Below are 24,356 nucleotides of genomic sequence, written 5' to 3'. Positions count from 1 at the left end.
CTTTGTGTGACTCAGTAAAGTAATCCCTTCTTTCCATGGCTAAATTGTACTTTATGTTGCTCATTTTCTTCCTCAAGTACATAGTTTTTTATTGTGCAGCTGGTGAAATTATTCTTGAGTAGTGTACATTAGACCATGGTGACATAACCTGCTTTTTCAATAACTCAATGCACAGGAAAGTCAATAGCCCTGCGGCTGTCGTGCTTCTCTGAGCAGGTTGCCCCCAAACATTCAACATACATAGCTTAATCAGACCATTTCTAATTTGGAGCTCTGTTTCTGCAAAGCTGAAGCTTTACTTTATCTTTGTTTAGTTACACTAGAGTGTAGCTTCCCATTCTTTTCACTTCTAACTATTGTAAAATTCACATAGTCCTTATAGAAAAAAATTAGTCTCTTAGCAAAAATTATTACATCTCTTCCAAAAAAGCTTTTATGATAGAGCTGGACAGGCAAGAGCTCTGATATCCATTAAAAAAAACCCCAAAACAAACAACAAAAAACCAACAATACAACCAACGTATTTTTAGCATGCTATACAAAAAATCCAAATTACATTCAGTCACAAACTGATGCGCAAACACCTGACATAGTCAGACACAAAATGTGATATGAAGTTAAAGTTTCCTTTCAGGATGACAGAGTGCCCATTGCTTTTGTTCCTGTGTGTTCTGATAGAGCATAAGGTTCAAATCCTGCTCCTATTGAAGTCAATGACAAAGCTTCCATTGACTACAGTGGTGCAGGATCAGACCCTAAGCAACACAGCTAGGATCTGCTTGCTTTTTATCTCTCTTATCTTTCAGTGAAAAATATTGGAACAAATTAGAACTAAATAGTAGAGAAAAAAAAGGAATTAATATAAATTAGCTACTCTGTGGTACACTTTCTTATAAAACATACTGCTTGTCATTGCAAATATTTTGTGAATATATATGTTCTGTGTATGTATATAAAAGATCATCGAAGCTCTCAGATATATGTTATATCTGGACAGATGTTGCCTTCTTTGTGAACTCCTGAAGAAAAATCTAACTTTTAATAATCTAATAATAATGCCCCAACCTTGCAGTTCTGTATTATCTCTATAACCTTGTGGATGTCACAATATTAAATATGACCTGATACAATCAGTGAATGAACAAACTGCTTTCCTTGATCTGATGATATTTGCTACACTGGAATTCTTATCAAGTTTTTATCCATCACTTTAATTCAGGTATAAACTCAGTTATCGCCTCCTGTAAAAAAAAATCTGTGATATTAGTTCAGGGTAATGTGATTGCAGATCAATAGGCAGTCTTAGCTCCACAGAAATAACCCAATCCATTCTTCTAATGTACTGAAAAGACATCTAAAAATGTACAAGAATAATAACTATCATATGCAACTAATTTCTACTCTTTTTTTCCCTTTTTAGTTGATGATCATGGAGTGCAGAACACTTACACTGCTATGCTCTCTGCCTACCAGTCTAGGAAAAATTTTTAAAACATTAAAATATATCTTAAATATTATTAAGAATTATCACAGATATCCATACAGCTCCCATTAAACAAAAAGCAAAAGGTAACCCAAATGCAGTCATCATCATATATATGTTTCTAAAAACCTCAGTTTAATGAAAGCATTTAGTGAATACTACATTTGAAAAGTGACTTTTTGTAAAATATTTCCCACAGCTCAACAGGTGAAACACTTTTGGTAAAAAGAAAAAATTATTTTTTTATAATCTGAATTCTTTTCACATGAGGAATTGCTTTTAAAAAATATATACCGATGACGTAGCCATATCAATGTGTGAAAACTGATCTACAGTTGGATGTTAGGAGATGAAGCATAGCTCGAAAAGTAAAGTCATTAGCAGGAAATAGCCAAGGAAACCAGAGCTAAAGGAAGTCCACTGAAATGGAAAAACATTGAAGAAATGTTAAGTTGAACACTGAAGCTATTTGTAATAAGCTGTCATGTAGCACGAGAAGTGAACATTGGATGGAAGATGTAGATGAAGGTAGATTAAAACATCTTGGTGGCACTATGGGAAGAAACCAAAATGGCCTGGGGAAAGGAGGGAAGTGAGAATAGGACTAGAACACTGAGGTCACAGTGACTGGGAAAGCTGCAGGCATCAATCTTCTTGATTGCTGCCTCTGCTGGGCGACAGTTCATCGCTGAAGAAAAGTCAGGCTTAAGTGAGACTGACAAGAACAGGAAACAAATAGATGATCAGTAGTGCAGAGGCTATGAAAGAAGAGACTTAAAAAATGAGTAGGGATAATTTAGATCTGGGGAAAAAGAGTAAAGAAACAAAGAAAAGAAAAATTATAAGCAGCAAGAATGAAAGGAGAATGTAACATGAGAGAAAGTGAAGTGTCTCTGTCACTTTAGAAAGACTTCAGGATTATCTAAGAAAGGCAGAACCCATCCCACAGATTTGCATTTATGCATTCAGCCATTTCTTCTTATCATGTAAATCAACAGTGCTGCTGCTAATAGTCATGATTTTAAAGCATGCAATGTTTTTTATTTCAGTTCAAGTTGCTGGGTTAATGCCAATTTGACAAATTTGGTTTCCTTTTTTTTTTTTTTTAACTGTAAAATTTGGGATTTTTTTTGTAGGAAAAGGTCTTAAAATTGAACTTTAAGATGTAAAAATGGAATAGTAGCAAATCAACATAAACAAAGGAAATTGTTACTAAAAACCAATGTTTTTCAAGAGCAAGCCTTTATTATGGAACTGCATCAGGGTTTTTTAACAACTTGAAGTTGTCAGCATAAAGTACATCTGAAGGCACAGCAGGACCCAAGAAGACTATGGGGCACCTGTCGCTTGCTGTGAAGAAGCAGCAAGCATTAGCAAGTGTTCCCTGCAAAAGAGCAATATTTAGGGACAGTTACGAGCATTACATTTTTACTTCTGTTTGTCCTAGTCAGTTACGGTAATAAGGCATGATGAGTGTCCCATTGGATGTGACTTCTTCTTTTCAATGACTATAAAGACAAACTGGCTCAGTTTACTCACACACTTAAACTCACACACTTAAATTTTCTCAATTTTTATCTTTGGTAAAAACCCTGATAAATTTTGGTATTCATTCAAAATATCCTAAATTTTTTCAAGGCCAGGGTAGGTTGTGTGTTTATAACCCTTTACCAGAGATGAGTCATTTGTTCATTCAGAAAAACCCTAGAGGAAAGGATGCAGAAAGACAGTTTTAAAAACACGCTATCTTTGCAAAAATGTCAACAGAAAAATTACAAAATTGTTATTGATGAATATTTTGTAAAATGAAAATGCATGAATGCCAAAATGCAACAAATATTCATCTGCAGTGAAACCTACCCAATTTCCATTCACCTTCTGGGTGTTGCATGGAAAAAAATGTAAAATTTGGGAAGGATCCAAAAATTTGATGGATCCAAAGGAACTACCAGTACAGCTGAAAGGGAAATATCTTATCAAGGAAGAGGTCAATTTTATCTTTGGTAAAAACCCATTATTGCAAAGGTAGTCCTTGTCAGCTGTTCGCCAGGTGCAGCTCTTTAGTACATTTGTTTATTGTAACTAGAGCTTAGTTAGCCACTTTCAAATCTGAATTCTACAAGGACTCAAGGGTTCTCATAGATCAGCTTGCAGTACTGTGATAACATCCTGTATTCTTTATATGATGCTGGATAGGCAAGATATGAAACAAGATGGTTTACTCCTGGGGGACTTTGTGTACTTAATCTTGTCAAAAAAAAAAAAGAAAACAAAGCAAAACCAAAAGCCTCATGGTTCTTGGCTGAAGCATAAAAATATGCCACGTGACAACTGATAGCCTAGTCACAAAGTCTTTTTAAAACAAGGAATGAACAGCAATGTGTCATACGTGTATATATATATATAAATATATATATAAGTGATGTGAAACGATACCTACGCACTTGCAGTCATTTTATTGTGTTTTTCCACAAATATAAATAGGTTTTTATCTGCCACCTGGCTCTTTTATGTGGCATGCTCTCTTTGTCTCATCAGAAGCTTGTTACATGTGGGCGAACAAACACAAAGTCTTCTATAACCCCATTCTTTTATCAATAATTTCCTGTTATCATTACAAAATGATTTGAATTTTGGGACTATGGCCACAAAGGAGCAATTCAATTAAACCAAAACTACAAAGGGAAAATCTCATTGCAATCCTCTGTGCAACTGGTGAACCCAGTAATTATATATAGCCACCTATTGTGTTAGCATAATAACATGTGAAGAAGGTTTAGTTAGACACATTTACACACATAAAAAGCAATATGGGCACAGAAAAAAGTCAGTTTTTCCAGAAGTATAGAACAGTCACACAGGAACAAATGAGACCTGCATGAATCCTAGTTTACTTGGCTATAAATAAATCCAACATTTTCTTTCTCTCTATAGTAAAATAAAAGAGAAACACAGAAGCATAACAGTTTCCTTTGAGCAACCAGTCTCTTTCTGTTCAATTATAGTCATCAATCTGTTCCACCTAAAATATTTTCCTCCTTGAGAAACCAAAGAAATCAGTATTAGGATCCAAAACATGCTGTTGCAAAAATAATATAGAAGAGGCCTTTCCTTTTGCTAAATGCATTTGTTCTGAACGTCTGTATTTTCTTTAACACAAATTTTGTAATTCTGGGGGGGAAAAAAAAAAGCTGCATTTATGTGACACTTCTAATCAGAAAATCTTGAGAAGCTTGGTAAGGAAAATTGAAGGTTACCTTCATTTTACAGAGAAAACTGCAACAAAAAGAGCTTTAAACCATTTTTTTTTCTTCCAAAATCTGTCCCTCACGTATATTCCTTTTAGATGCCAAGTTGGAAGCCTTTAAATCTTTATATTCATAAGTGCTAAACAGGCAAAGCTTCAGTCATACCCTTTCTCTAAACAGTGTCAAATCCTGGGAAATACTGGTGTGTGCGTAATCCCACAGGAAACTAGAAAGTAGGGAAGGAACAGAGTCAGATCTCCTGCTTCATGGTCTCACAAAGCTTATCTAGGAGGCTAAAGATTTTTAATTACTTTAAATCTTTAGTAAAGTCTAGATGCTGCCTCTAATATATATTCAAGCCATAGTTTCACTAACATCTCTGGGCTTGATGTGAGGATCATTTAATAAAATCATATAGCTTGTGCTATGTGTAAGACAGTACAGCATAACCATATTATATCTTCTGGCCTAATAAAAGCCCTGTAAATCCATGACTATGACAACACAAAATCATGAGCAATAATGAGCTATCTTGGAGAAAATAAAACAAACTTCTGATAAAGGCTTTTTTCATCTTCTTGAGATGTGATACTAGCCAGTAAATTGCACTGGTTCTTCCTTTACCCTGTGTGCCACTGAACCATCAAAGCACATAAAGTAAAGCCAATTTGATTCAGCCAAATAGGAAAAAGTCCAAATCCTCTTCCTCATGTGATAGTTCTGTACAGTCATCTACAGAGAGCAGAACACTGTGCACCTGTGCATGTTTGGAGAATTATTCTGAGGATGAAAAATCAAGGTGCCAAAATAATATCATCTGTGGTACAAAAATAGTCTCAGGGTAAGTTTTCTGTGCTGAAAATCTCATCATAGACTTCAAGAACTGAATGAACACAGAGACCAATCCTTTCAGCCACAGAGATGGCTCCAAAATAATACAAAACGTGCACTTGGAATCCATAAAAGCACTATAGGGGGATAAAACACTCCAGCCTAACTTTAACAACGACATCAACTATCCTAAATTTGGGGGGAGGGAGGGAGGGAAGGAGGGAAAGGAGGGAAGGAGGGAAGGAAGGAAGGAAGGAAGGAAGGAAGGAAGGAAGGAAGGAAGGCTTTGAATTAAATTTCTTGTCCCTTATTTTGTTTTTTTGAGATAACTCTCTTTAAAGTACAAAATAAGTACAGTTTTTCCTGTTTGTTTGTTTACCCTGTTTGGTGAGTTTGTTCTCAGTTCAGAACATTACTTGAGGAGATCATTTCTACTGCACTAAAAAAAAAAATACCATGATTCACAGTCATTAAAATTTCCTCCAAGACATAAGTATGAAGTATCCTTTAAAATATTAGTCAGCTGTTCTTACAGGAAGAATCGCATTAGTTATTCACTTTATATTTTCTTTTACTACTAAAAGTAACAGTAAAAATACTATTTAATTTTCCTTTGAAAGCCAGTTCTTGCAGATAATATTTGGCTTAAGACTGTTAAAATTACAAAAGGTTAGCTTTACTATCCTCTCTTTAAGACCACAGCATACTACTGTCTGTAATTTTATCAACAATCAACTGGCCAGTTCAGAAACCTAAATCTGAGAATTCTTTTTTTTTTTTTTTCATTCAGTTGCTGACAACTAAAGCCCTTTTTTTCCCTGGGGTGATATGCTGGTTTGACTTTATTTCCCCTGACATTTCACCTGTCAGATTATGATAAATAGAAGAAACAAAGAATAATCATCACATTCTCATTGCATCTCATAATCAAATATCTGGAAATATAAGATAAATCAGAAATATTGTCCTGAGGGAAAACATTAACACTGAAAACACAATCAGAAATACAAATAATCTTCCAGTGACCATACATGTTTAAAAAATTCAAAAAGGAAGTCTACATAGAACTGTCACATCTATTTTTTAGTCTTCAATTGACTATAATGAAGTAAGAACAAAATAAATTAAAAAAAGTTCCTAAGTTAAGAAATTCTATTTAATAACAAAGCTGTGCATCTTCTTTAAGTCTTTTGTGAATGCTTTCTGAAAGCAATCCTGAGGCCAAGAAACAGGACAGGTTATCCTGAAATAGTATAAGCTCAAATTAAATAGCTGGCAAGGTGAAAAGATTAATGAGCCAGAGCACACTAAACATGCTCCTGATTTACTGCATCTCTAGTTTGCATGTTCCAAATTTCTCTCAGTCTCACAGTGTTGAGATTCATAAGTGATGAAAACTTACCTGCTTGGCCGGTGGTAATACTGACAGCTGCAAAAAGCCTCTGGGAACGACTCAAGTCAGAAACCCCATTCACAGCTTCAACTTCAAACGTGTAGTTAGCGTGAGCTAGCAGGTCCATGACAGTGACATAGTTATCTACTAATCCAGTTTGCTGGGGCATATATCCAATGTTACTCCCACAGGGAACACACTCGCCCTGCTCCCAGCTGCACCTCTTGCACAGAATGCGGTAGGTCACATCACTTCTTCCCCCGTTGTCAGCAGGAGGACTCCACTCCAAACTCACGGTAGTCTGGTTGATATTGAAAATTAGGTTCTGTGGTGCAGATGGAGGTCCTACATAATACACAAAGAAATCCAGAGTAATTACACAAAACCACAGTGGGACACACAGGTAGCGTTTTAATTACTGAGATAGGCAACACTTGAAGCATTTTTCTTCACATAAGCATTTCATTATTTTTAGTACAGGATGCATAAAAGCTTTCTTGAACTCATTTGGTAAGAGCTTGATTAATTTTCCATTAAGACATCAGAATAACAATTGTCTGTATATTTACTACAACTAATTTTAGCTGTTTCTCTTCTGTGTAATTAAAAGGAATAGTTAATATACCTTAAAAATTCTCTTTTACAGGTTTTCCACATATGAGATTTTGTTCATGTCTTCTAAACATGCTGCACAAGCTGCATCTAGTCTTTTGTTATCAGCTCTGATATGATTTACAGAGATATTTAGTGATGTTTTGGATTTAGGAGACTTCCACTATTTGAGCCACCAATCTGTGTTGGCCAATCTATTTGTAGTTAGAAGGTTAAGTCAGATCCAATTACGGTTCAGTCAAAGTGCAGCTCCACAGAGGCTACTTTTCATTTTTCACATTACTAATTTTGGTATTATATCACATAATGCATATTGTCTGCAACAATTTAGGCAGAACTGGGCCTGTATTATATCTATTACAGTGAGTTATGCACTTATGCAACATGCAATGTTTTCCAAAGCTGTACCAAGCAAACTTGAAAATTATATTTATGCTCATTCTGTATTCACTGTCAACCCTTTTTCTGCCTTTCAGTTTCTTTTCCCATTGCAAATGTACTTTTCAAACACAGGAAAAGCCAGACAAAACTACTCGCTGCAAGTGGCTGCACCTGGTTGGTTAAGCAACGTCCTTTACTATTAAATTCATGACTCACTCACTTGTGCATGCGACATATGGTGGATCAGAAGGTGCTCTATAATAGCTATCTTCACAGTCGCATCTGGAAGATCCTTCCTTGTCAGAGAAGCTGTGAGTAGGGCAGCGGGAGCACTGCAGATCTTGTGAGGAGGATTTGTAGAACCCACGGCCACAAGCTAAAGCAGAGCAAAAGAAACTGAGACTTAGATTTGCAGGGACTTCTATCCTGTGTTTTTCTGTTTCTGTCACATGAGGTACACATTTCTGTAAACATCTAAACTGTCCACTCTGTTATGTTGGCTCGAGCAATATATGCTCACAATTTCTATTTCTTCAGATGATGCTGTTAATGATTTTGTGGCATTTTTATGAGTTCAAGTATATACTATATGTACCTCAACAGCTGGGAGTACAATATTTTAAAACAGAGGGCCACATAAATACAAGCAGCATCTGTTTTTCACCAAATAAAAGTACTATAATGGTGTGAAATATCTGGGTGCTTGCAATAGGCCTAACAAAAGGAAAACACTCTAGAGATCTGCTGCAAGGCCACTGAAGTGTTTATGGTATATGAACTAGCTGTTTTGGAGCAAAATTTATTCTTCCCTCGTGTCAGAAACCCAAAGAATCTGTAACCCACCACAAAACCCTGATCCTGAGGAAAGAACGAGGCAGGAACATTTGGTTAAAAGATGACTCTGGTAAGAACATTAAGAAAGAGGAGGAGAGCAGACAGCATAAACCACTCAACTGGTTTTCCCAGTTTCACAGAAAGACACAAGTAGGTTGAAATTAACTTATTAAAACTTTCAAGGAAAAGACAAAAGATAGACAATAGGAAAACCAAGATAACTTTTACTTTGGTTTGCTCACTGTGAATCCATGAAATTAAAATGCTGTGTTACAATGCTGATGTTTACAAATACTTCTTGCAGCTACTGCCAGTCCCCAAGGCAGAAACACACATGAAACACATCAACCATTAGACTTGCAAGCAGAACACTGCAACCTAGACAGACAACTTAAGAATGTATAAACTACAAGAATTAGAGGGAATGAGGAAGAGGGAAGTGGGGATCAGACAACACTAAAACAGAAAACAGATTAAGACTCAGTTTCGACACCAAGGTTACAGGCAAACTTACAAACACCGTCAACATGCAAAGCAAAAGACAAAAATCTTCCAGAACCTTCTAATAAAGCAGAAGTATTTTCAACCAGACTATTTAACTCTTTTTTTTTTTTTCTTCCAACCCTAACAGATAGTCTAACCTTCTTAAGCCATCACCTGTATGCAAAGAAAAGGGACAGCGGGTGAAACTTTGTACTGGGTATCAAAATATTAAAGGTAGTTAAATAGTCATTCTGTATTCAGAGAGAGAGAATTTACTTTGGTTACATTCATATTTGCTTGGATATTTTCTCAGAACAGAAATGCAAAGTATCAAAAGACACTGATATTTGGAACAGTTATTTCAGTTGTCTGATACTGCAGTGATGGAAAGAGCATGAAAACAATGAACTTTATCCAAAGCTCACTAAGTCAATGAGGAGTACCTTTGACTTTAATAGCCTTTAGACTGGACCCACAGTGTTGCTAAAGCAGCATGACTCATATTAGTCTGATTAATTTTACACAACAGAGAAAAATAATAAATGCAGCAATACTTAAGACAACAATCGATAAAAGCTGATGAATTATGTAAATCAACAGTAGGAAATTCAGGCTGTCTATTACTCTATTAAAATACCAAGTTTTTTAAGAAAAATATGCTTAAAATAGCCATAACATTTAGAGTTTGTTGTGCTAAAAAAATAAAACAAACCAGAGGATGGAAGCTAAATTATTTGGCAGATCCAATTAGCATGCAAAGCTTGTAGCCTTTGATTTTGACAAAGGGGCACAAGTTTGCATTAGAACAAAATCTAGTCTTGCTTCTAAAATGTGCTATAGCTTGATTGTGGCACAGGAGCTGTTATATACGCTCTTTAGAAAAGACAGCAAGAAGAATTTGGAAAAGCACTTTAGATAAACATGACCTTTGAATTCATAGCTGTGGCAAATTCAACTCAAAATTATCCTTTTATACCTTTATCCAAGGTTGTTTCAGAATTTTCTGACCGAAGCGCACAAAAGCTGAATGGATTTGTATACATGTACCTTAAGACATGCATTTAAACTTCTGTATGCTTTTTTAGTACTTGCAATAGAAATGTAGCTAAAATTATCAAATAATAGTTTCCTGCCTTTCTTAAATTGTCATGCTCTTCTTATACCAAACAAAACACTGGACAAATACACCGGAACTTCCAACATGTAGTCCTCTGCAAAGCAAAGAGCAACTTAAAAGGCAAAGATCCCTACTGTGTTTCCAGTCTGTTCTTCTCAGCAGGGAACATTACACGGCAAAGATGCAGAGAGTAAAATAAAGATTTCAGACAGAAATAACAAAATGTAAACAGAAAACTCCTTTTCAGTTTTGGGTTTTTTGGTGGGTTTTTTTTGTTTTGTTTTGTTGGTTTGGGGTTTTTTTGCTGATGACTTGATCAAGACATTTATATGCTTAGTCACTCACCATTTAAAGTAAGTGTGCATTTCATTTCTTATTAGAGTTCAAAGGATCTGAGTGTCTGTGACTAGTTTACATGACTGAAAGCCAATTATTCTCCCGCACAGCATAACACAGGCAGCAGGTTCAGGCATTCATGTCATGCTACCATTCCATTAGCTTTTTGCCCACTAAGAGGGTTGTGCCCACCCCTTTAACTTATAAATCCTAAAGATATAAGGGGCAGAATATTCCAGAACCGAATTTTTTAACAGTATGAAAACAGCACTTTTATATAGGATTTTTAAAAACATTGCAGTTCTTCACAAAGGAGGGTATGCAGGGCTGTACACTATAATTAAAGGTATTCATTGGAGGAATACAACTAAATTATTCTCCAATCTTTCTTCATAAAATTAAATTTCTCGCAAAAACTGTTTTTTTCAGGCTAACAGTAGAATACTTCTCTTGCTTAAAAACTGGGGACCTATGGCTCCTTATCTGCTCTTAACACATACCATTGTCCTTGCAAAGAAAATTACAACTGAAAACTCTACCAACATGGTGTTGCACAGACCACTTATGAAGGTGTGAGAACTTGCCAGTCAGCTACACAGATAACAGATGGGAAAGAATCATTCAAAAACACTGGTTTGATTCTTTTTTACATTCCTTTTTGTCCTCCCTTGCCAAATTGCCATGGTGGATTTTTTTTTTATTTTATGAATAATTTAGATAAATTGTTTTGTTCTACACTATTTTAGTTCTACATATTTTGATTCAATTTCATTCTTCATGTAATATTTTAAGATTACAGGGACAGGTGGTATAAAATCCCCACTGCTGCTACCTCCATAAGGAACATTAAAAAATGTTAATTGCAAAAAACCAAAAACAAACACAGTAGCCAAACAACACTCAAAGCTCTGTACATGCAAATCTAAAGGTGATAAATACAGCTACTCTTTCACAAAAGTGTCTCATGGCAAAGCTTCAGGCAACTCAAATGACATTTGATCACATCCATTTTAATATTTCATTTCATTAATACTGAAAAGCACTCATTAGATGCACTTCTTCCCTATAAAAGGAGCCTAAATTATAAGTCCAGGCACAGAACTCAAGCAATGACAGAAGATATACAGGGGGATATAACTGGTCAGATGGCACTCTGATGTTGTAGTTCTAATCCTCATCATTGCTGATCTGATTAAAATGTGCACTCATTTGATGTTCCTCAAGCAAGTTAAGATCCAGCAGTAGTTTTGCAACTGAAGGGCTTCTGGGGTATGACAAAAGGCAGCACAGGGGTGGGGAGAAAGGCAAGAAAGGCAACACAAAATAAAACTCTTCAACTCACTCTGTTGTGTCGTTTATGGCTGCTAATTTAATAGAACAGCTCTTCCCAGATGAAGCTCCCATTTTGTTCCAACAGCTGCTCCAAAGTCTTACATGTTCGGACAGCACAAAGACACAGAATAGCACCTACCTGCCTGACCTCAACCAGCTTAAAATAACACAATTAGGGTTTAATTCTTTCTCCATATACTACAAAATCAACAATAAATACAGAGGAAAGTCTTGCTTCAGCCAAGGCACAATTCTTTGCTTAGTATCTTAGCCTCAAAACTTTTAGGAAGTGTCTATCATTGCCCCTGCCAGGGCTGACCAGCTCCATGGACTTGTTCACTTATCTGCAATAGCCACGGCTACTCCTTAGAGCAAATCTTCTCAACTCCTCCATGAAACTGAGATTTTTTCTTGTTGGGAAGCTGGCAGAGTTTCAGTGTGAACTACAAAGACAATGTGAACAAAATCTCTCAGACAAGTGAGCTTTCCTGGAGCTGGGGTTTGAGACTGAGGAAGCCCTAGATAAAGCAGTACACTATTCTGGCTGTATACAATGAAAGACCCTCCAGAAAATCACACCAGCAGTCTTTCTGGGCTTCTTGTTGGCTAAGTTGCTTTCTTCTGCGCATCCAGTAGCACTCAGCCATAACAAGGATGTATGGTGACAGTAGGGCTGGCACGGCTGGGCACGACTGCAGCATCAGGGCGCAGTGCCCACTTGGAAACGTGCTTAGCATAGGCTGTAATCAGGGCATTTGCAAACATTTTTAGCCACTAGGTTTGGTATCCCTTAAGAAGCTACACAAATACTGTAAAGAATGGAATTTTGCAAAGCCAAAAGTAAATACTGAGGAATTAACACACGCTAACAAGAACTATGATGCCACATCTGTGGCATAAGCTGCTGACTGCACCTAATGGAGAAAAATAGCAGCTTCTCTGCTGTGAGCTCATCACATGTTTTAGTGGTCTGTGAGAGATCAAATAATGTATATGTTTCTTTTCATATTTATAAAAGAAAAAGAGTCCAAGGACCTCTGGATAAGGGAATGAAAGCAGATGTAGAAGCCAACAAACAGCAGTCTGAAGTTCCACTTGTGGGACAGGAGAAAGGAAAACAAGGATGTGTTAAGTACTATTCATTTTTATGTAGCCTTTTCACTATAAAACACTACGAGATTCATTTTGTGTCTAGGATAGCTAGGGAACTTTAATTGGGAGCAATGATGGAAATACAGTGAGGGCTATAAGTAATATGCAACAACTGATGTTTATATAAGCAAAAGAGAAAGAATAAACAGTTATAGGGCACTGACACATTAATCTAGAAAATGATTTGCTACTACAATAAACAATTAAAAAAATCACCATTTTTCAAAGTGCAAGGCTTCCAGGTGGCATATGAGTTTAAGACTTAAAGACCCCACAATTGTTTCATCCTGTCAGACACTTGATTGAACATGGCTTTTGATAATAACTTTTGAGTTTATATGAAAATAATTAAAGAGGTGAATGCACTAATTACTGCTTGATCCCATTATAAAAAAGTAGACTGGTGTATGAGGATAAGAATAATGATGACATACTGTGCTAGCAGAGCAAGAGAGCTTGTCTATTTACTCTGGTTTGTGCACCGTTCCCTGAGTTTGCCATCACTAGTAAGCCTTGGTGGTGTGACAGTTTTATGCACACTAAGATGAAACCAATGTTTAAAAATCACTTTTCCAGAGCCAATGTCAAAGGATGACAAAGGAGTAATCACAGATTTTCAACAACATCAGTATTACCTAATAACTTGGGGTACCAGGCTGGTCCCACTGAGAACCATGGGAAATTGACTGCCCATCTTGGAAGGGCTCAAGATGGGCAGAAAACCTTGGAAAGTTTTCTCCTGGTTCCCTTTCTCTCTTCACTTGTATAAGTTGACTGTAAGTGATCCTATGCACTGTATTTTTTCCTACAAGCAGTGAGCAGAATTTGTTTAATATCTGTGTGGGCAAAACTTGCCATTCTTGTGATTTGTTTTCCATTATCTTAACCAACTCCCTACCTTTCTACCTTCTCCAAGCCTCAGAAAATTAAAGAGAATTCAGCTAACCCTCTTTTCACAGAAATGATGTACATACAAAGAGTGTGTGCAGATGTTTCCTGGATGAAGTTATGCAGCTGCAAAGACTTTATTAATTATAAAATGCAAAATGGATTGTTCTGTAATTGAAACTCTCTGGGGCTCAGATACATTTGAAAATTAGCATACATATATGTATGGCCAGGACATAGATGGATGCTGTTAGATTATTTATTACAGATGGATATTTTAGCTAATGCAAAAAAAAAAAAAAAAAAAAAAAAAAAGAACTGGTCTTTCTCCACTGGAGCTTTCAAATATTTGCTTCATATTAAATTCTATGGTTCCATAACTCAGGACTAAAAGCACAGCTTGCAGAAACAGTACTCCCACTGCTAGTGTTGCTGACCTCATCTACGATGGACAGGTCTAGAATCTTTATTTTAATCCTATTGACAGTGCCTCAGTGGGAGTAATTATAACAGTAAGCCACAAATCCAGACCTCCTGTCACTGATATATTAGGGTTTTTCACAACCAAAATGAGCAGCAGACGAGGATAAAAGCAACATGGGGTAGTGATTATAGAAAGATTTGTCAGCCCCCTTCTGTATTAACCTGCTACAAACACATGACAATTTGGCATGGGAGACATTAGAAATGCAAAAGGTTTAACCTTTCACAGTGTCAAAAAAAATTTTTTTCTTAAACATTTGGGGGGGAGCATTGTTCTCTTATGGGGTCCTTGGCTGGTAGATCACATTGGCCAAAGGCATTTTGTAGCTAAAGTCTATGAAAAGTTTAGATAAACTGAAAGCAGACCATTATAAAACAATTCCCAACTGCAGATTTCTATGTGAAATACTAGACACAAGAAATCTAGTAACAAAAAGAGACTTCATAACCTCTGATCCCCTTTTCCAATAATTTGTGTATGTTCCAGTCATGGCTATGTTTGAAACTGTAAATTACTTTTATAGTGAGAGATGGCATCTGTTATGCCTTCTCTGGCACCTAATATATATTGTTTTATAAGGAGCTTAGACTATAGTATTTTGTCTAACTACTATGCAATGCTAAATGTCTAACTGAAAAAGAAGTTTATTTTAGCTTGATTTTTAAACTGCAATAACATCTAAAGATGATTCATGTTTCAACTAAGGAACTATGTGGTATGTTTTATTCAGAATAAACTCAGGACTTTTAATGGTGCCTAAGCTATAGTGTGAATGACATATCTAAATAGGGTTGTCCCACAGCTGCATACCATCATTCACTGAATGTTTGTTGCTGCCTGTCAGGAATCTCTCAGACCTCATATTAATTTTCCAAGCCTACAATGCTCTTGTTTTCCAAAATCCTGCTAATGTCTTTTGAGAGATGTTCACATACTGCTGGTCACAAAATCAGAGATCAACAAAGAGAAAGCTTGCTAGGTAATAGTAACTTGCTCTGCTTTTTCCACTGAATGAAGTGAAAGGGAAGAGAAAAACCAAAAAAAACCAAAAAAAACACCAAAAAAGCAAAACCAAACAAAACAAAGTCCCCAAAGCAAGCACGGCAGCGTATGTGTCATTTTAGCTAATCTAGCTGCAAAGAAACATAAGCACCAAGTAGTAGTCTGCTGTTTTCCTGGCTAATTTATAGACAAGGACAAGGTAATCAAATTGAAGAACATATCCTACAAATCAAAGAATACCCAATGTCACTATACTGTAGCAGCAAAATTACTTTGAATCTAATCATTCCGAATCAGTACATAAAAGACTACATCTAAATGGCAATTAAAGACACGCTGTAATATTCTGAGGAGAATTAATTAACTGGGTGAGTTAAAAGTTGTGCAATGAGACTATGACATAATGTTTCTCTAAATTTTCTCTATACAAGGATAAGGCATGTGTCTCTCATTAACTTTCCTGGAAATGACAAATATAAAGCCACTATGAAAACTGGGGGAAATTAACATGTGAGACATACAAACACACTAAAAATGCAGAGGTATGTAACTCTGTTACTCTGTTACAGAATCAAAACTGAACGGTGAGCTAGAAAATTAAAGGAGAAGAGATATTCTGGATTTCCTGTTCATTCTTTTCCTATTTCTCCCCTTTTGTTCAACCATGCCCTTCCCTCAAGATTAGGTTTGCAAGGTGCTTGAGCAGCTTCTGCTCAGAGTTGAGTGACAGCTCAACTCATTAGTGAGTTTGGCAGCAAATGCTCCACACTTTGCAGGATGTGGCATAGGTAAAAAAAAAAAAAAAAAAATATATACCTGAAGTATTGTCAGCAGTATAAATTTTACCTGTTTTCCTCAAAAGGTTCTCAACCAGTCAGAAAATTAATGAAGAAGTGGACTTGATTTGCTCATAGCTTCTGCATCTTTAGGTTTTGGTTATTGTTCCTTCCTCTTTTATTAAAATGATAATATTCAGTTAAAAACTTCTTGAAATTTTTACTAAAAGAAAAGAATCTGTTAAAACTACAGTGACTCAGAATTCAGCAAATCTAAAACTACAAACCAACTTATGTTGTGAAAGTTATGATGGTCTGATAGGAAATTTGTATGATTATCTAACTGGGCAGAATAACACATCTCTGGATGCATCAGCAGACAACAGAGAACTGCAGTAACAAAAAGAAACTGGCAGTGCAAACTTGGATATAAGTGGCGTTTTTTTTCTATACAGATATATGAAAAAATTCATGCTAAATTTGTCACATTCCTGTAATGATTTTTTTTCGTTGGGTTTTTGGTTTTGTTTGCAGGGGTTTTTTTTTTGTTTTTTTTGGGTTTTTTTTACTCATATAAAATTCAACTCAAACAGCTGAAAGAAAATAAAATAGAAACAAAACCAAACAAACAAAAACATCACCCACTCCAACCCAGCAGTGATGATGAAATGAATACAATAGATTGCTTTCACGAGATTTTTCTTCAATTTTTTTGCTTCCCTATTGTAGGGCATAGCTCAAACAAAGAAGCATATATAATATTGCCACTTAAATAATAAACTCACTGAGTTCATGAGGGACTTTTGACAGGGGAGATTCAGTGACTAAACTCCTTTGATTTCACACAGGTTCTGTACAACCATACCTTGTCTGGCCATACACAAATTAACATTTTGAGGTGTCTAATGCACACTTGGGATTTGGTATTGACAGTGTGCCTTAGGTAAGGTTTCCTGTTGTTTTGTAAAGAGAATGAAAAACATCAAAACAGTAATGAAAATAATTGAATTTGGGAAGGGAAGGGGCAAATATTTTGGGTTTGCTTGTTTTCTAAACAAAAATACATTAAAATCTGATCATTGACAAATCACTTGGAAAATAATTTTAAAATAATTTGAAAACAAATCTTTGAATTTCAAGCCAACAAGATTTCCATGGCATTCTGGGTCTTCCTGCCTGACTTTCCAATGTAGCAAAGGCCTTTGGATTTAACAAAAAAATCTTTAACCTCTATTACTGTGTTCAATCCTGGGTCCCTCACTACAAGAAGAACATTGAGGTGTTGAAGCAGGTCCAGAGAAAAGCAACAGAGCTGGTGAAGGGTTTGGAGCACAAGTCTTATAAGAAGCAGCTGAGAGAACTGCAGTTGTTTACCCCGGAGAAAAGGAGGTTCAGGGAAGATCCTATTGCTCTCTACAACTGCCTAAAAGGAGGCTATATGGAGGTGTGGGTCAGCCTCTTCTCCTAAATAATAACAATCAACAGGACAAGAGGAAATGTCCTCAAGGTGTGCTAGAGAAGGTTTAATTTGGCTGTAAGAAAATATTTCTTCACTGAAAGGGCTGCAAGCATTGGAATAGGCAGCCCAAGGAAGGGGTTGAGCCATCATCCCCAGAGGTATTTAAAAGATGTGTAAATGTGGCACTTATGAACATGGTTAAGGGTAGATTTGGCTGTGTTGCGGTACCACTTAGAAATTATGGTCTCAAGGGTCTTTTCCAACCTAAATAATTATGATTCCTGAATATTAAAGCTAAAAATGTACAGTGGAATACAAAAGTATTGAGTCCTAGGTAGGACAGGGTTTTTTTCACTCTCTCATTGATTTTTTTTAAGAAAGTCCATTATTTTAGAATCTTTTAGCCTCATTACCTCAAATCAAACAAACAAAGAGCGACGGTCACACTCTAAATAGCAACCTTATTACACAGCACCACTCCAACACAACTACGATATGACAACTTTTTATACAGAGCAGTGAACACATCCTCTGACATGAGCATCTCTAATGCCTAGTAAGCCCCCCAAGGGCTCTCATTGTTCCCTTGCCAAATGAACACCCATAGTCTTGCCAGTACAGCTGTCAGAATCTTCTAATCAGAGAGTCACCGTGTTTTTTCACAAAACCTTACAAAAACCGCTTACAAATATCTGAAAAACCCTCTCACTCCCTGGCTACCCCTATTCTTCATTCCTGTGAGCAGCACTGAGAAACTTCTAGGAGAAGAAACATGAACTGGTGAAGGGAAGACGCAATGAAAGCTTTACTGACAGTTGCTTCTAAATTACCACCAGAGGGATAACAGAAAGAGGAGTAAGTTTTGGTCTATCATTGAAATATGTCAGCTACATCTACCACTCGGGGAGATCTAAGTGTGCGGTATCAAGGTTTACAACTTGCCTTTCATCCTTCAGAGCTGTTCCTTAATGGACAACTGTGGTGGCTGCAGGGGACAGATGGCTTATGCTGTCCCAGCAACTGCAGATGCCTGCAGGCAGGTATTTATCAGGCTGTCTCAGACTGGATCTGTCCGTCTGCAACCTTCCAGGAGAATCCATTCCTTGACCTGCCTGCCTGACCCCATCCATGGACAAGTATGGGTGGGACAGTGTTGGCTCAAGCCAGATAGAGGATACTAGCCCAAGTTTTCCTTACCAGGATGCCATGAAGTTCACCTAACACTTGCCTCTAAAAGCCTGAACACTCAGACAGTCTGTTTTGCTCAAATGCTCAACACTGATGTCCAAAATACAATGCAGACACACCTATGCCGACAAAGGAGCTCCCCAACAGCAACCTACTTCTGCTAAACATAAAAATGTATTATGGGTAGGATAATTAATATGTCACTAAAACCTTATATATAAAGCCTGGTGACATACTACTGTAAAACTAACTTTTGTGCTGTTTTATTGGTTCCTCAATCCAGTTTACTCTACAGCCATGAAGTTTCTGTGAACTCACTAACACAGGAGCAAAGGGCTGAAAAATGGAGAGGAAAGTGGAAAAGGAATAGAAACACTCCTTACAGCAACAATGTTTAATCAATGCATTAATAAAGTGTAAAGGTAGCAAAAATATAACCTGAGTAGCTTCTTGTACTTCTCTGGAGACAACAGCACTAAGCTTAATCATTCTGTCTTTATACCAGACTTCCTCTTCACACAGATGATTCCCTCCAAAAACCCCAAAAATCCTGCCCTACAGCTCTCCAGATAGAAATAAAATCAAAGAGTTTCCTATGAAAGCCTCAGATAATCTGAAATATTTTCATGAAATCATTTTAGGCCCTATGAAATAATGAAGGTGTTTTTGTGGAGTCTCAGATCTCTCTCTCAGATCCCATGGTTCAAGGATAAAGTTTTCTGTAAAGCAAGTGGTGCAAATGAATCTGTTCTGTTTCTTCCTGCAGTTCTGAGACAGTCAACTTGTTGTGGATGTTTAATTTAATTTTGCTGTAATGGTGCTTAATAATTGGCTGGCAAGAAATAAATCTGGAGGGCTTTCTTGTGAAATAGAATAGAAGCAGGCACCTCTATAAGCTTTCCAATTGAAATGAAGTTAAAATAACTTAATAACACATTTTTGTTTCCTTTGGACAATGACCTACTATTACCATTCCAGGCCTCAATCCAGAAAAATTTTTTCACAGGTTTCTGTAACACATTCCTCAAGGCCATCATTATACAGCAGTCAAATCCAACCAAACAAAAGACCAACTTCTAAGAACCCACAAGAGAGAAATTACTCTACTTCAGCACAACAGCGCTATAGAATCTAAAAATAACTTTACTTGCATATCCTGGTCTCAGATATTTCAACATTTAATGCTGATTGTCCTACTTATTCAGAAAAAAAAAAAAGTATTCTCATGCTTTTGAATCCATTGTAGTGCTTTTGAAGGAACTTTAATGCAAAAAAGAAACTGTTCTCCACAGTTACATTTGGTTTGGAATGGGAAAAAACAGAAATGCTGCCAGAAAGGAAACAAAAAATACACTCTTATTTGTTTAAGAAAGAATTCCTTTCCAGGTTCACAGAAGACAATAAAAAAATTATCAGTGCATGGACTGGAAATTTAACTGTCTTTGTAAGAATTTAACTATAATCCTTAAAAATAAATATGGATTTAACCTCTTTATCTAAATATTAGAGTGTCAGTTTATTAAGAGATTACAAACATGCAACCCCCCTTTAATGAAAAAAAAATTAAAAAAGGAAAAGCATTACTATAGTAATTCACTGACATGAAACTGAACTGGAACAAAACATGAAGAAACTTCTGGGTTTCAGTAAGCATGTGGTAAGAAAAGCATTGCTAATTCTGCCAGATTTATCTGTACCAGTTTTTATGATAAAACTTCTTGGATTCACACAATGCTTTAATTCCAAATAGTACAGCATGAGTTGTGATACTGTGAAATGAAGTTGTCTTTACTAATTGCATACTCTGAACAGAAGTGTGTCTTATAGCAGAGAGCGTATCAAATCTGCCTGGCTGATCCGTATGATTTGAAAATGTCACTTTCTACTAAGCACAGAGAAAACAGGGAGGGGCAATAAAGTCGCTCAAAGATAGCAGCCATCCAAAAAGATAAAGAACACGCTGAGGAAAAGCAGACAACAGATTGCAGAGACAGAACAATCACAGATGGAGGCCAGGTGGGTGGGTCAAACTATTTTTTTATAAAAGGTTTATTTTCATATTTAAACAGTACCCCGTTGTGTAAATGTTCGGCAAAGAACTGATAAGAAAATGGATTTGTAAGTGCGTTTGAACAAACAACATGTCTTACAGTCAAGAGGGGCTTAGTCGTATATAATTAAGGGATAATGTGCATGGCTGAAGAGTGTATGATACTGCAAGTGATTAAACACCACTGCAAAACAAAGGAGTTAGATATTCAATGAAGCTTTATGGAACCAGCACGATGCAATCTCAAAACATGAACTTTATTTTTGTTAAAGAACAAGAGGATATTTATCTAACCAGACAAAAGATTTTTTCACTGAAAATGCTGGGCACTTAAAAGCTGCTTCTGCCCAGTAAGCAAGCTAACTAAGATTATCATACTTTCTGTTTCAGTGTACGCTACTATTACATTTAATCCTTTAAAACCCCTAAGAGAACAGCTCTGTGTACATGCAAGGCCCAGGTTCTCTGGAACTGCACAGTCATCTGCAGTTCTCTGCAAATTTCCAAAAACTTACTGTCATTAGTCAGCTGAGTAATTACATACCCTGAGGGCTTGAACCAAACCCACTGAAGTAAGAGGTGTCTTGGACAATGCATGACCTGAATCATGCAACAAAAACAAGGCAAACAAGGAAGATCATAGGTCCACTGAGACCACTGGTATTTCACAGCAAAGACTGCAGTATGAACATGAACAATCTCCATTGCATCTGCCCTGCTGTCAGGTATATTTTCAAGGATACCAATATTCTAAAACATTTACAAAACTTTTAAGTGTTTGGAAACACAGGATTTCTATTTTTGGGATTTTGTTATAATATTTTTTTATATTGGTGTCTTGGGTTTCAACTTGTGAAAACCAAAAAGGAATAGAAAGAATGCCAATATAACAATGCATCCACATTTACCTTTTTGCCTGGATGCAGAGGGTACTTTTGAAGGGATTTCCCAGTCATCCATGCATATTGTGTTTTGGTTCCCACCACATAATCTCACAGCAAGTGAACAGGTTTGTTTTCAGAGGAAATTAACCAGAAGATGTGCTCCAAGAGTGAAACTTATGTGTTCCAACTATAATTGGATCAGACTAGACCTACTACAAATGACATCTTCCTGAAATTTATTTATTGTGAACATCAAGTCCTCAGGACAAACTGTTTTGCTCTACATTCACTCCTACTGCTCAGTTCTCCTTGCTAGTGACATCATCATGAGGGGTAAACATGAATTCTTTATTTAGAGAAGCTTTAATTATTGGCTTTGATTGACAAAGCACTACTTAAAATATCTAATAGATGTAGAGGTGACTCAGCATCCTAATTGTGAACAATTTGTATCTCAAACTATTTTTCGTGCAAGTAATTTTCAAACATCTCTGTGTAGTTTGTTAGAAAGACAAATTTCTAGATGTTGGTTTCTCAGTGCTCATGAAGCTATACAATTCCTTGAAAAGGAGCAAGACACTGAAAGAGAAGCAAGGAAGCAAGTTGTTATAGTCACGACGAGAAAGAAAACAGAAAAAGAAAACAAAAGCTGGTTTATGTAAGTGAGGGGGGAGAAAAAGCAAATTTTAATAATGTTCAATAACAAGGAGGCCCAGTTCATCCTCACCTAACATGTTTGCATCTCTCAATAGAAACCGTCCATGTTCCAGGAATGCTCTCGCAGCCCATGGCAAAACTCAGTTTTCCACTAAAGGTGGCATTTAGGGCTTTCAATTGGGCAGCTCTATTCAAAAATCATTAATTCATTCACTCTCAAAAGGATGGACTGCCAAGTAAGAAATAAAACATATCCTACAAAGGCGTGAAAGTCATGGCAATGGCCCAGGAGACAGCAGATACTGTCACTGATAAAAAGCATTCCCTGGTATCTCCCTGGCCTGTAATGCATTTCCATCTTTATTTCTGCTACGCTACCCTAAAGCATACTGGCTCCCTAGTATTGCTCTCCTTCTTTCCCAGTCTTGTAACTTTCTGCATTAAATATTTAAATAGTGTGTTTTTTTCTGAATGATAGAAAATACAAGTAAACTTTAATTGAAGTTAATTTAATAAGAATAACAAATATGGAACAAATTCAGAGACTAGAGTGGCTGTAGAGGTCCACTAGAAACCAAGGAATACGGCTGAGTAAGGGGAAACAAAACAGGAATGCAGTCCTCATGCGGGGTGCTCTGTTCCTCCCCTTCCCAACTTTTTCTAATTACACAGCCAGACACATTTCCATTACACAACCCACCTCCTTATCACCAGCAAGCACACCAGTCAAGCAGACCCACTGATCTCAAATGGGTCTCCTCTGAGACAGTGACAGGAAAGCTACACAAAGGAAAAAGGTTGGCCAATTCTGACACTGGATTTAAATACAAAGTCAGACTGGGACCTGGGTATCCTGAGTCTGCCCTGAGGGCTTCTGCAGGAAAAAAAGGGCTGCTGGGAGGGAAACATCAACAGAAACTGCAGCAATGTGATAGAGTATGAATATTTTTAGAGGAGATGTCCCTTGATCTCTACTACCCAGCTGACAACAGGCCGCAGATTAAACCTTTGGGATCTGACTTCTCCCAAGATTTTACAACGCCTAGATTTCAGTTAGTGCTTACATATGTAATGTTCAGCTCAGCTCTCTTTATAGTCTATGGAGACCCAAGGCTCAGTGCCCAGCTGCCAAAGGCTATCCTGCCAGGTCCTCAAGTTAATGGTCCGAAGGAATATGGGTCTTCTGTGACTCCTGTATCACATCTGTCAACCTACATATTGCACACTACACCCCACCTCAAACAAGATCAGACAAACAATGTTTACAAACCCAACCCAAGCCTCTTGCAAACGGTCAGTGGAACTGCTCTCCAGGCAACTGCCTCAAATAAATCCTTCTCCTGCTTACCTGTCCTGGCATGCCAACATAAAGTATCCAGCCACAGGAATTAGCAGTAATCCTCAAAAGGCACCCAGCTTCATAGCCTCATAAAATATCTCCTGTTTTCATATGCATCTAGCCTCCTATGAGCCTGGGTAGCAATGAGAAATTAGAACAGCAGATTGTCCAAAATTCTTTAATAATAGCTGGATCCACCTAGATCCATACACATAGCATTGTGGAGCTTTTTATAGCTTGTCACACAAAATCTTGGTGACTGAGCTGAAATGAGTAATGTATGCCTACAGGGAATGAGATATCAAGCTGAGGTTGGCATATTTGAGCTTTTGAGCAGAGAACTGGTGTACTGTAACTAGTACTCTAAATTCAAAATAAAATACTGGTGCAGTCAAGTTGTTTATGACTGTATTAGGCTATTATGACA

At 36.9% G+C, this 24,356-nt stretch overlaps 1 protein-coding gene across 4 annotated transcripts in view; it reads right to left on the bottom strand.

Annotated features, from left to right (window-relative positions):
- EPHA7 (EPH receptor A7) overlaps positions 1 to 24,356 on the bottom strand; it is a 162,927-nt gene that overhangs the window by 99,789 nt on the left and 38,782 nt on the right. For all 4 annotated transcript variants that reach the window (XM_041412342.1, XM_041412339.1, XM_041412340.1 and 1 more), the window contains 2 exons: positions 8,169 to 8,324; positions 6,965 to 7,300 (listed from right to left, as the gene is read on the bottom strand). In XM_041412342.1, the coding sequence (XP_041268276.1) occupies positions 6,965 to 7,300; positions 8,169 to 8,324 (492 nt within the window). The remainder of the gene's footprint in view (positions 1 to 6,964; positions 7,301 to 8,168; positions 8,325 to 24,356) is intronic.

Source organism: Onychostruthus taczanowskii, unplaced genomic scaffold, assembly GCF_017590055.1.
Source record: "Onychostruthus taczanowskii isolate IOZ18803 unplaced genomic scaffold, ASM1759005v1 scaffold39, whole genome shotgun sequence".
Taxonomy (NCBI): Eukaryota; Metazoa; Chordata; class Aves; order Passeriformes; family Passeridae; genus Onychostruthus; species Onychostruthus taczanowskii.
The sequence above is the reverse complement of the archived record's forward strand: the minus strand, read 5'-3'. Positions and strand labels throughout refer to the sequence as shown.